Source organism: Thalassophryne amazonica, chromosome 18, assembly GCF_902500255.1.
Source record: "Thalassophryne amazonica chromosome 18, fThaAma1.1, whole genome shotgun sequence".
In the NCBI taxonomy this organism is placed as follows: Eukaryota; Metazoa; Chordata; class Actinopteri; order Batrachoidiformes; family Batrachoididae; genus Thalassophryne; species Thalassophryne amazonica.
The window spans coordinates 34675150-34689267 of NC_047120.1; the positions used below are offsets into that span (position 1 = coordinate 34675150).

General features: G+C 39.1%; 1 protein-coding gene across 3 annotated transcripts in view; it reads right to left on the reverse strand.

The window, feature by feature from the left end:
- qki2 (QKI, KH domain containing, RNA binding 2) overlaps nt 1-14118 on the reverse strand; it is a 50915-nt gene that overhangs the window by 12686 nt on the left and 24111 nt on the right. For all 3 annotated transcript variants that reach the window (XR_004566433.1, XM_034193615.1, XM_034193616.1), the window contains exons 2-3: nt 12944-13092; nt 9661-9777 (exon numbers count right to left, since the gene is read on the reverse strand). Coding sequence is in view for 2 of the 3 variants with exons in the window: in XM_034193615.1 (XP_034049506.1) it covers nt 9661-9777; nt 12944-13092 (266 nt within the window). In the remaining variant the exon portion in view is untranslated. The remainder of the gene's footprint in view (nt 1-9660; nt 9778-12943; nt 13093-14118) is intronic.

Genomic DNA, 14118 nt, shown 5'->3' on the forward strand with positions numbered 1-14118 from the left:
TAAGAGTGCAAATACCCGGAAGTTACCAGGTACGTGCAAAGATTTCGATAATTGGCATGAAATTTTTAAACAGTTCAAAAAATTGGTGCAGATGATAGCAGTAACTACTATATACATCAAGTTTGTTCAAGATTGACAAAGATGGATCAAGAAGTTACTATGGTGCTTAAGAATGCACCCAGTTTTGCTATTCCGGATTAAATGGGAAGGAACGGCGCTCTGTGAAATAGCCCCATTACCCCGATTTCAAAAAGACAGACAATTGGGTATCAAAAATCAGCAATGGGAGACCACCCTTACACAGTGCACCGTAGAATGTCAACATAGGCTACTGCTGATCCTCAGTTTCTTGATCGTATTCTACAATAGAGGCATTTTCATTTCAAAGAAACAGCAGCCAGACAGCAAACTGTTACTGTGAAAGTCAGGTTCATTGTGTGTCTTATCACAGCACCAAGGCAGTCCGAAGAAAAGCACAGGGCAAAGTAGTCCATAGTATTACTTTCCTGATGAAGGTTTGAAGCCGGAACATGTAGAAGTCTGTTTGTTTTCAAGATCTTGTGTGGCTGTGGTGTGACATTAAAGGTCTGTTTAAAGCTTTTAAAGAGAGCTGTCGCCAACTGAACGGTCCCCCTAAAAATCAGTCCCCCTGATGATGCGGTTCACGGATTAACACCTCGCTTCTGCTTCAAACTGCACTCCAGTTATCATCTATTTCAGATGGATTCCGGTTGCTTTTCAGTCGTGTGAATCCACCTGAAAGCCGTCCTGTGAGACCAACACCGAGGTGGTTTTGTCCCGCGTAATGAACGGCTCCGTGGCGCATCCCTCCGTTTTTCTTTCCATGAAAAAAACTCCTTTAACAGTGGAATGTGCCGAAAAAGTGCTGATGTCCACGTCTCCTGCCTTTTTGTGAAAGTCAGACGAGATCCCGGATCAACAAAGCCTTCACGTTGGAAATGATCTGGTTGTTTCAGCGGGGTCTGAGCATGTCGATCGGCGCTGGGAGCGCGCCGTGCTCTCAGCAGTTGTGGGCCGTCCTTAAAGCGGCAGTAACACTCCTTAATCTGTATAATCCCCATAAAATCGTCCCTAAAAGGCATATTAATTTTCTGAACGGTGTCCACCTGGAGGTCTCTCAGTTTCTGGAAAAAAATTGATGCAGCAAAGCTCCAAATCGTTCAGGCATTTATTCACAATAAAAATCCGACGAGAGGGGTGGACCACTGCTCACACAAAGCCTGCTCACAGGCGAATGACACAACCGACAGGTGTGAAAAAACTCACGCATGCGCACGAAGGTTCAAGCTTGGCTGATGCAATCACACGTGATTCAAATCCATATGGTTTTTGAAAAAATAAAAAGGTCCGATACTTTTCTCACAGACCTCGTATATGTATCATTTTGCAAAGAGCACCTCAAACAAACTGATTCCAGGAAGTGCTCCTCCCCAAACTTTTCTTTTTTTTTTAGTTAATAATATTGTTCCAAACTTTGCAAAAGGGGCTACAAAGCAGTGGGTTCAAATATTTTCTGACAATCCCAACCTGCGCCTCTGATTGCCTCATATGACCATTACATTTGAGATACAAGAACCCAACATACATTTCCACTAAAATAACATGTTCAAGCATGTTGTGCCCTTTCATTTTAATCCTTAGTGTGAACTAAAAACATGATTTGGCAATTATCACCTGTTTTTCTTTTCCTCCCCGTCAATAAGACCTCCTCTTGTACTTCATACATTGTTCTGCCCCACTTACAGAAAGTCATTCAAATCTTCTTACAATTCGCATTTTTAACTCGGCAGTTTGCGTCCCTCTTGCAATGGCTCGGTGTAACCCCTGGACTAATGCATGCTGGGAGACTATATCCTGTGTGCATGTTTCTTCAAGTGTGATGTATCATTTTAAAGAACATTCAAAGTCAACATCTCTCTCTTCCCTGCCTGCTGTATCCCACTGTGTCTGTGTTTTCCTTCTTCTCCGTCTGTGTGTGTTTCTCTCTCTCTCCGAGGGGTGTGTGAGGTAGGGAATGTTCTGGAAAGAGGGGGTTGGAATGCTGGACTTGCTCCACCTGCCGTTTGGAAAGATTGTGCAGAGTCCATCCAACCAAACACCAGGGGAGAGGAAGAGAGGACAGATGGACCAAACACCACGACTGGAGAAAAACAGCATCGGAGACCCTGTGAGAGAAAACCACTCGGACGGACAGAACGCTTCCAAGGATTCACAAGTGTACAAAGAAATACATCAAATCTTTTAGGAAATGCCCACGCAAAAAAAATCAGCCCCGCCCAGAAACATTACACACATTTATTTATTTTTGTAGCTTTGTGTTTGTTCTATTCTAATTCTAGTAGATGCAGCCATATAGCAGTCAGGTGGAGGACATCCTCGGACCAATCAAGTTTTGGACAACTGTGGATATTTGCTATAATCAGAAATCAATAGTGTTGTCGATTTGAACCTTTTCTATTTTGACCACTTCTGCAAAATGGTCAAAACAACATAACCAGTGTTTTATTGCATCAACCTTGGAAGAAGTAAGTCCTGTATAGGCCCCGATGCCTAGCTTACATGATCGTACACTGATATTGTTCATATTCTTCTGTTGCCAATGGCTGGAAGACAACACATCTCTGGTAGCAGCACGCAAGAAGAGACATTTATTTTGTCAGTTGTTGGTGTCATTCAGCAGCACGTATTTCTGTTTGCTGATGACATTTAATCGTATTTGCTTAAAACAAGCTTAACTGGTCATCGTATTCTATCTCTGGAGCCTGATGATCGACACAGATATGAGGAAAAGCTCGAAGTTGTGACGTCATCATGTTCATTCACATTTGTGCTGGTGCTTATCCCTGGATTCTGTAGTGTTAAGCGGACAACTCCCTCTGGATAGGACACCAGTCCAATGCAGGTTACTTTCACAGGCAAGGTTGGTACCTGATCCCACTGAGCTACCTGCTCTACATACACCATCAGTTGGACGGGTTTAACATGTACGAATAAAAAACCTATAAGATTTTGATATGGTGGAGATGCAGCATTTTGGAGAATTTTTTATAACTCCCCATAAAAAATACATTGGGGGCATCAAATGTACAAGAGGTGGCCGTACATCATGAAGAATAATTCCTCTGTACAGTTTATGGTCAGAGGAGATCATCCAAACCACAACCCTTACCCTAATCTAACCCTAAGCCAACAAAGTCTTGCAGGACCTTCACTGGTCAGGTGAGTCTTTTCTTTTCAAACTTTGTTTCCTTGCTGCTTCTCCAGTTCTTGCATTTATCTTTTAAAGCTGATCAAATGAGTTTCTATACAGAGTGACATAAGGTACATAAAAAAACAAAACAAAAAGAGGGGGGTACATTTTTCATCTGTCTATATTAAATCAAATGCCACAAGACTAAAAATTTAGGCTCTACTGAAATTTGAACTCATGTCACAAGGTAACAAAAACCAGAGACCCGACCATTATACCACAAAACTACGCTTCCAGAATGGGGGATGTTTATTTTTTATTTTTTGCAAGTAGGAAGAATGTAAATGGTGAATGGTAAATGGACTGCATTTATATAGCGCTTTTCCATCTGCATCAGACGCTCAAAGCGCTCACATTCACCCCAATGTCAGGGTGCTGCCATACAAGGCGCTCACTACACACCGGGAGCAACTAGGGGATTAAAGGCCTTGCCCAAGGGCCCTTAGTGATTTTCCAGTCAGGCGGGGATTTGAACCCATGATCTTCTGGACTCAAGCCCAACACCTTAACCACTAGACCATCACCTCCCCTAATGTGCGGGAGGAACATTTCAGGTATTCTGCGCGGTCAGTTCTCAGGCTTAGTGGATGTCACATCAGTTCAGCTCTAAGATCATGCACTGTGCAGTGCAATGTGGGATCTGCCACCCTATGGAACCCCCATGGGTCTATAGCAACCATTCAGGCAGACCAATGGCCCATCCTTATTTTCCAAAACCAACCAGGTCTCATGGCAAGTCGTGATTCAGCAGCACAAAATACACATTAATCTATTGGCTCGTGATATTATGACGAAAAGCACAAAATTCACACAAAGCACAAATTCATTCTAATTCATTCTGTGATGGCTGCACGAAATTAAAAGTGAGGGGGGGGGGGTTATGGTTAGGGTTGGGGGAAGAAGCAGTAGGATTAGGTTATGGTTAAGGTTAGGGTTGGGGGTAGGAGTAGGGTTAGTAATAGTAAATAAAACAAAACCGTGCTCCCGTCATAAAATGAGTCAAATTTTCGTGACGGGAGCACGAAAAAAAAAAAGTGAGACTGGGGTGTCCAAAACATGCCACAACCAGGTAACATGTTTCTATCTTGTAGGTCATTTTTAGTTTCTGGAGTCTTCAGCAGTGAGGCATCATGGATCATGGATTATGGCTCTGGGAAACGTGCCATGAGGTCAACACACAGCTAGCATCTGTCAGCCATATGATTAATCACAGCATAAGAAATAAACCATGCATTTACTCAAGGAGATTAAATGTACTTCAGAATTAATACGGCCGAATGCACTGTTGTGCCTTTGCAGGCAACTGTGCTCTGAATGGAAAGTTTTTTGCTTTTATGACACACTGGAAGAAAAACAAGATGTTTCACAGGACTTCCATGTTGAGACTGATTGGATTCGATCATCTCAAGTTGACAAGAGAGACCATGAAGAACCAGAGACTCAGCAGTTAAAAAGCAGTTCTCAAGTCTCTCCCACCAGCACGTCCCTCACCCCCGTGGTTAGATCAACTTCTTCAATATGTTCATATTCATCCACTCACACTACAGGGAATTCGGGAGAAGACAACTAAAGGACTTTGAGAAAAGAGAATACAAATATTCTCAACTGACATCCAAACACAAACCTCCCAGAGCTACTATGAGGGGTTAGTTTGATTAGAGTCATCAAAGTCAGGACATGATTTAATTTTTTTATTACGATAAGAAGAGAGGTTACGAAGACAAGTATTTTTCATACATTTCACATAGGTTGCTTGACAGCCATGAATTATAACCATGGACTAAAAGCAAAGAACTTGAACAACTCATTATTTTGTAATTTTATTGTTATTGATGGCACCAGAAGTGTGTGCTCTCATCACTGTACTGATATGGATGTAAATATATTTATGTGTACAGTATGTTAGCAAGCTATTTTAAGAAAGCCTAAACTGACTTTGATCAAACTTGGCAGGTACACTGGGTCTCTGGATGGGAAAAAGTGACAAGATATTAAGATCAGTCCGCGATGAAGGACATAAGTCATGGTCAGATTTAACTCTCAATAATAATATATTTATATTAAAATGGCAAATTTTATGGAAATACAACTAAGTTCAGAAATAAATACTACTGTAAGTAACTGAACTTTAAAAGGTCACATTTTCTCCGCTTGTCTGATATTTTGAAATGCGAGTGTGGCATCGCTAAATACATTTGATCTTATATTTAAATGTTACAGCAGTGAACTTTTGCAGTCAGCTGCTGCTTTTAATTGCAGTAGATTTGTCAGGTGATAACGTCATGAAAAGTTCTTATTAACTCCGCCAATGAAGCTGACAGGGGTTATGTTTTCACCCATTTGTTTGTTTATCTGTTTTTGAACAGCCTGTAACCCACATTTTTCCAGATATCGTTATGAAGTTTTTTTTTTTACAGAGGATTTATATCCTGTTAGGCAAGAACTGATTCAGTTTTCAAGGTCATAGGTCAAAGGTCGAAGTCAGGAAAAATCTTGGCAAAGTGGTAAAATCCCTATCCTTTAACACTGAAAGAATTTTCAGTAATTTATAACTCTGTCAAAAAAGCTTCGATTTCATCCATATTTGAGAGCTTTATGTAGGATGATATCCTTTGAAAAAGTTTGATCCGGATCTGATCCAGATTGCAGATTTTCTGCCCATTGAAATTTAACATTGAAAACACCTTTTAATGTCAATCAATCATGACATGACATACATGCCCCTGTCACCCTCAGATTTGAAAGCCAGGCATAGACTGGCACTCACTATCACCTGACAAAGTGTGATCCAGATCTGATCTGGATTGTGGATTGTGTGAACATTTGATTTAATATTGAAAAGTCCATTTGGTGTACATTTTGTATTATATCTCAATCAAACGTGTCTCAGTCACTCTCATTTTTATGTTATGGATTTACCTTCACCACCAAAATTGGACGGAAGTTCCAATTTTATGCCTGTTTGTCTTCCAGTTATCAGTTTGAAACCAAGTGCCAAAAAGCAATGACAAATTGTGCATAGCAGAGATAACCAATGTTCTGTGAAAATTAACTGAAAAACTATTCAGTAATCAAAAAGTTGGAAAAAAAACCTGACAACACCACAAAAAACTTTGATTCACATGTATGAACTAAACACATACTCCTGAAATTTGAGCACATCTAATTTAGCTTATGAAAAGCCACTTCAAACAGGACTTTGACTGTGACAACTTTTCCAAGGTAAAAATTTTTGGAATTGGAAACTAGTGGCAGAGGTTTGCACTCTATGAGTGCGGTGCTCCAGTTTAAACAGTAGACAACGGATTTCAGTTCCGTTTTACAGAAATTCCAGATCTCGTCTTTTATATCCCTTTTTTAAATCTGTGGCTTCTTTTCAAGTATTTCAATAATCAATCTTCTGACATCAGAAATAACGATGCAAAAAGACATATAGACACTGTACAAGTTAAAAACATGTCTTCTGTTGACTGGCAGACATGATAATGTTGACAATGGTTGACCATCATTAATGGTTTGAGTTTTCTGAGGTTGAGTTGTATTTTTTGTGTTGTATTCAGTGTTGGGCACGTTACTTTAAAAAAAAGCAATTAATTATAGTTACTAGTTACTTCTTCCAAAAACGTGAGTAAGTTAATAACTGAGTTAGAGCATTATAAAAGAAATTAGTTATTAGGGAAAGTAACTATTGCTTTACTTAAAAATTTTTCAAATATATCAATGAATTTGGATCCCCACCCCCTTAATGAAGTTAAAATTTAACTGTGTGTTAGATTTATAATAAAACTGAATATTAAATGTTCAATAAATTTAATGGACACTTAATAGGGTTAATTATTACCATTGTACATTGTACACTACTTTGTAAACATTGTACACTAAACTATACTATTTTAATGTTTCTGTGGCACAATGTGAGACAAGACACCTGTCAAATGTAATACATTATTGTAGATATTATGATTAGTATGTTTCTAATTAAAGTTCAAGGACTGAAGTGAATTAGAACACACTGAGCAAGCAGCGCTGACATCAATTCAAGCAGACAGACTCTCCAATGTGATAGAAAACCACAACAACCAAAATTTTAAATGTCTGTAAACACTTTTTCAGAGTACGCAAACAATAAAAAAGCGATTCTGTTTAGAAATCTTTGTGTGTAACTTGGCATACGTGCACAGACCTGATTATCGACTCCCACATTTAACCATAGATGGACAAACATCATTGTGGGTTCCTTAGTTCCTGATTCCGTCACTTTTATGAGGCTTTTAAATGCTAAAGAACTTCATTGTGATTAGAGAAGATTTGATTGTCGGGTCAGTGGAAATACCATCTTTTGTTTCTCCACAGCAACAGGCACGGTTGTGTAACAGCTGACGGGTCCCTTTAAAGGACAAATAGCTGTGCAGAAGTTAAAAGGCAACACTGATGTCACAGAAAGCTTTCTTTTTGTGTGATGCAAATATCAGAATACAATAATGGTGCCAAATGCTATAAATTGTATATGTTAAATAATTCCTATCTGCAGATAAACTTTAATTCCAGAAACACAAATGTTAATCTGAGGAGTTTGGTGGTTGTGTTCCTGAAATAACCATTTGGAAACATGTATAACTTAAAATTTTGCATTTGCCTAAACATTTCAGCATTTTTATCATCATTGTTGAACCTGAGAATGTCTGAGTTTGATACCAACTCATTTTCCTGAAAATTTCAAAGGATTGTTTCAGCTGGTGCAAAGTAAAGGACTTTTTTTATCACATGTTCAGGTAAAATCTATATATTAAAAGTGAAGTGGCCATTGTGTATGTGTATGTGTGCGTATGTGTACCTTCAATCACGAAAGAAGCTGGGGAGAGCTGACATTTGCCGTTTGGTGTGTTTATGTATTTTGGGTCAAGGATGAACGCCGCAAAAATGGAAAGTTGATAGGACTAATATTTTTTCGAGAAATTAGCGATATTAGCAAACAACATTGAACAATGGACATTGATATCAGTCCCTGGTAACCAGACAAGCTCTGAACAAAGGAAATATCACAACCTTGCCAGCTGTGAAGCATGACATCAACTAAATGTGCCAAATAATAAATACAATTATTCACAAAACTTTCTCATTTTAATTTCAGTTAAAATCATTATAGAAACTTTGCTTAATTTATTACCACCCTTGAAAAAATGTCAGCTACCTAGTTTATAAACACTATCCAATCTAGAACCTGTGGATCCCCACAGGCATTTATGTTTGGATACGTCATCAAGGTTCAACTCAACTCAAATGAACTCACACTTTATTTCTAAAGCACATTTAAAACGACAGCGGTCGACCAAAGTGCTGTACAATAAAAATGGGCACCAGGTTATGCTCAATACTAAATAAATAAAAAGTTAAAAACAACAATAAAATTGCAGCAGGCATTAAAAAGAATATTTTTAAAAAATACATTAGAAAATAGAGATGCATTTGCTCAATTGGGAAACGGCATGGAAAAGAAGTGGGTTTTTAAATATTTAAAAGTCTCTAGCATTAGGGACGATCTAACATGGAAGGGGAAACTATTCCAAAGCCTGGGGGCAGCCGCCACAAAGGCCCTGTCACCTCTAGTCTTTAATCTAGTTTTAGGAACCTCCAACAACAGTTGGTCAGAAGACCTTAAGGCTCTGGTTAGGGTGTAACGGAGCAGAAGCTCGGAAAGGTACACGGGGCCAGGCTATGGAGGGCTTTAAAAACAATTAAAAGAAGTGTAAAATCAACACGATATTGGCCCGGGAGCCAGTGGAGACAGGCCTAAACTGGCGAAATATGGTCACGCTTTTTCTTGCCTGAAAGAAGACGAGCAGCTGCGTTCTGAAGAAGCTGAAAACATTTGAGTGAGGTCTGATCCAAGCCAATGTATAGGGAGTTACAATAGTCTAACGTACTCGTAATGAAGGCGTGGATAACCTTCTCGAGGTTGATCCTACAAACATAGGGCTTGGTCTTGGCTAAGAGGCGGAGTCGGAAAAAACTTACTTTAACAACAGCACGGATCTGCTTATTAAATTTTAAATGGCTGTCAAAAATCAGTCTGAGGTTCCTCACACAGGGCTGAATGTTGGAACTCAGGGGACCCAGGATATCCATAGTTCATAAAGTACTAAAATAAATTCCATAATGATCATAATCAGAGTTTGACTGGAACGACTCTGTGTGTAGACTGTAAAAAGCAGTTAGCAGACTAATTCTTTAAGATTTCTTCTCTTGCATTTCCACTTTTCTATTCAGCCTCATCTCACACACTGAAGAAGCATGTGCACACCTTTTTTGTTTTATAAATCAGATTTTCCTGTGCTGGATATTGAATATGCATTTTTTTTTTTTTTGTTTTGGTGAGTGTATTTGCGTACCTTCTTCTTGTCCCTCATGGAGCCCTTTCCGCGCACCATGATCTTGCAGCCTGTCTCGGCCTCCAGTTGTTTGGCCGTCAGTCCACGTGGGCCCAGGATTCTCCCAACGAAATTGAACTGCGTTAAAAAGACAACAAATGATGAAAAAAGGTGCAACGCTAACACATAACACACATCAACCACATTCATACAAATAAAACTCTTTTGTTGAACTGTGTGTATGTCTGAGACTGGCATGAGTGTGTGTGTAATGTTTAAGTATCTGTGATGTGTGTTACTGACAGAGACAAAAATAGCTCATTATACGGGCGCTAATGGCCTGATGGGATGGCGACGTTCTCGTAACCTTATCTGTCAGTAAGACAGAGTGATTAACAAGGCAGCTGTCCCTCTGTATGTGCTGTGTGTGATTGTTTCTTTGCCCTTTGTTTCGTGCGACACCTCTTCCTCAGCCATTTCTACCACACAGTTTGTCCACACAGTCGTCTCTTTCCCTATTTGACACCAAACTCTGCTTGCACACACAAATTTGTCTCTTAAGCTGGTGTTTGTTTCACAAAAGGTTGCAACACTTCAGCCACGAGGGTGACCCTTGACTTACACCAAAACACACACACACACACACACACACACACACACACACACACACACACACACACACACACACACACACACACACACACACACACACACACACACACACACACACACAATCCAATGCACGCGCGTGCAAGAAATTCTGATAGAGGAACTGCTCTCTATATTTAACCTTGATCTCAGCCGTTCCAAAGAGCTTCTGTGTGTCCTGTTAGTCTGCTGTCATGTGAATGAGGACAGCATGGAATTGTTTACTGTGATTGGTGGGCTGATGCATGAACCAAATCATGTGAGCCATTCAACCTAGATCAACGCAACTCATACTGAAGTACTAAACTGTACTTGGCAGGAATGCACTCTAATGTCATTGTTTTTTTAATACTTGTGGAAGTAATGTTTAAAAAGGTTATGTAAATAAGTAAAATGAAAATTTATTGCATATAACACTGATTGGAGTGTCATAGCAGATTGTACAGTGAAAAATACTTTTTTAGACTTTGTTTTTACATATATAGCTTTTCTTTTCTTTCTTTTTTCTTTCTTCATGTTCGTATAAACAGAAAATGTCATTTAAATTGGCGGATCATTCCTATTCCAACAAAAATCAGATGAGAATTTTTTTTTTCAATTTCCATAAATAAACCTAATTTTCTAATTTAAATTAAATAAAAATTAAAATCAAAAAACAATTTAATTGTAGGTGTCCTACCTGGTACATGACAACACAACTCACTCAGTAATAAAATTGTTGTATAAACCTATTAAATAAAGTTGATATCCTTATAAACTGCAGGACACTACCAAAACACTATGTAGTCCCTAAATCACCAGCCTTGGAGGATGTTCATTCAGTTGTTTAATTTTGTAGAAAAAAAGCAGATCACAGACATGACACAAAACTAAAGTAATTTCAAATGGCAACTTTCTGGCTTTAAGAAACACTATAAGAAATCAAGAAAAAAAGATTGTGGCAGTCAGTAACGGTTACTTTTTTAGACCAAGCAGAGGAAAAAAATATGGACTCACTCACTCAATTCTGAGGAATAAATTATGGAATCACCCTGTAAATTTTCATCCCCAAAACTAACACCTGCATCAAATCACATCTGCTTGTTAGTCTGCATCTAAAAAGGAGTGATCACACCTTGGAGAGCTGTTGCACCAAGTGGACTGACATGAATCATGGCTCCAACACGAGAGATGTCAATTGAAACAAAGGAGAGGATTATAAAGGCACTGGGGAGATGGCTGTCATTACATCATCGTTGACATTGACCCTATGCCATGACACTGATCGTATGTGTCTTTTTGCAAGGAACGTTTTCAGTATTTGCTCTATGGCAAGATGCATTATCATCTTGAAAAATGATTTCATCATCCCCAAACATCCTTTCAATTGTCCAAAATATCAACATAAACTTGTGCATTTATTGATGATGTAATGACAGCCATCTCCCCAGTGCCTTTACCTGACATGCAGCCCCATATCATCAATGACTGTGGAAATTTACATGTTCTCTTCAGGCAGTCATCTTTATAAATCTCATTGGAACGGCACCAAACAAAAGTTCCAGCATCATCACCTTGCCCAATGCAGATTTGAGATTCATCACTGAATATCACTTTCATCCAGTCATACACAGTCCACGATTGCTTTTCCTTAGCCCATTGTAACCTTGTTTATTCTGTTTAGGTGTTAATGATGGCTTTCGTTTAGCTTTTCTGTATGTAAATCCCATTTCCTTTAGGCGGTTTCTTACAGTTCAGTCATAGACATTGACTTCAGTTTCCTCCCATTCGTTCCTCATTTGTTTTGTTGTGCATTTTTGGATTTTTGAGACATATTGCTTTAAGTTTTCTGTCTTGACGCTTTGATGTCTTCCTTGGTCTACCAGTATGTTTGCCTTTAACAACCTTCCCATGTTTTTTGTATTTGGTCCTGAGTTTAGACACAGCTGACTGTGAACAACCAACATCTTTTGCAACATTGCATGATGATTTACTCTCTTTTAAGAGTTTGATAATCCTCTCCTTTGTTTCAACTGACATCTCTCGTGTTGGAGCCATGATTCATGTCAGTCCACTTGGTGCAACAGCTCTCCAAGGTGTGATCACTCCTTTTTAGATGCAGACTAATGAGCAGATCTGATATGATGCAGGTGTTAGTTTTGGGAATGAAAATTTACAGGGTGATTCCATAATTTTTTCCTCAGAATTGAGTGATTCCATATTTTTTTCCTCTGCTTGGTCTAAAAAAGTAACCGTTACTGACTGCCACAATCTTTTTTCTTGATTTCTTATAGTGTTTCTTAAAGCCAGAAAGTTGCCATTTGAAATGACTTTAGTTTTGTGTCATGTGTGTGATCTGCTTTTTTTCTACAAAATTAAACAACTGAATGAACATCATCCGAGGCCGGTGATTCCATAATTTTTGCCAGGGGTTGTATTTGATGCATAAATGGGTTTAAAGGCTTTTTATAACCTTGCATGATGGGTCATTTTAAGCCTTGGCAGATCAAGTAATAGCCGACCCTTTTTACAAAATTAAGATTATCTCTGAGCTGAGAGACAAAATGTAATTTAAGAACATGGCTGCCTGTCTGTAACTAGAAGAGATAAAGTGACAACAGTGAAAAGTAAACAGGCACTCTTCAAAAGGTCAAAGGTCTTGGATATGTCAACTCACGTCGGGGTACTCTTTGACAGGCACGTACAGCTTCTCCTGGAGCTGAGCCACAGGACCAACAGCTTCAGGAAGCTCCTCTAAGTCACGGCCGTTGAACATGCCACCATTCAGTGTATCGTTGTACATGTCTTTGCGTACCCGGCCGATTTCTGTTAAACACGGGGTGGAGGGAAAGACAGAGAGGTGGAAAGCAGAGTTGAGCAAATGGAGTCGAAAATGCCCAGTGATGTCTAACAGCTGTCATATTTCTTCAGACCCTCTTTTAGTCAGGACAGTGACTTATTGTTGCCAGGGTTACATGAAATGAAATTCCAAGTGTAACAAAAAGAGACACAAGCTGTCAATCATCTCAAACAAAAACATTTTTGGGGATTCCCCAAAGTCCTATCCTTGGGTCTCTGTTTTTCACTTCCATACAGCCACACTTGAAAGCATTAAGACTCAAAGTGAATCATGTTAAAACCACATACTCGCATTTTCATCTTTTATACAAAATGATCTGAGACCAATAAAGTTGCACAAATTCTATGAATCGTTAGATATCCACAACTTTCTACAACTGAACTGAAACACAACTGTGTCCTAAAAAGCAGGGATAAATCTGTTTATCCTGCAACCAGTGATCAGATTATAACACTGTAGCCTGAATTTTGACAATCAGATTAGCAATATTGCTACTGCTCTTGACCATTTAAAGAAAATAGCTAAAATTAAAGAACCTTTATTTCCAGTAGATTGCATTTCTATAATGTTGTTTATGGTGGGCGACTGAAGACCACAACACCGAGTATAGAATTTATTCTCTCAACCAAATGAATGGGGTGGGGCAGAGATTGTGTTTATCAGGAGGCAAGAAAGCTCAAAATGTGGTGTATGGAATTTGACTAATGTCCATGGGGAAATGGTCATGAGAACTAGATAGTGGCGATCAATCCTCAACCTCCAGACATCTAAAACAAAGCAAATCAAGTAATGGAAAATCTTGCAGTTCTTTGAATGGTCACTTGAGGCTCGATCGAACTTATCGGTTTAACATATTTTAGCCAAAAAGTTTGAAAAATTTTGGCGCAGTCACTTTGACTGACAGGTAGTGTGTAACATGAGCCTATCCCAGAGCTCCGCTGGCAGATACGACTAACAGTTGAGGCTAGCTGTTGCCAATCTACCATGTTTAT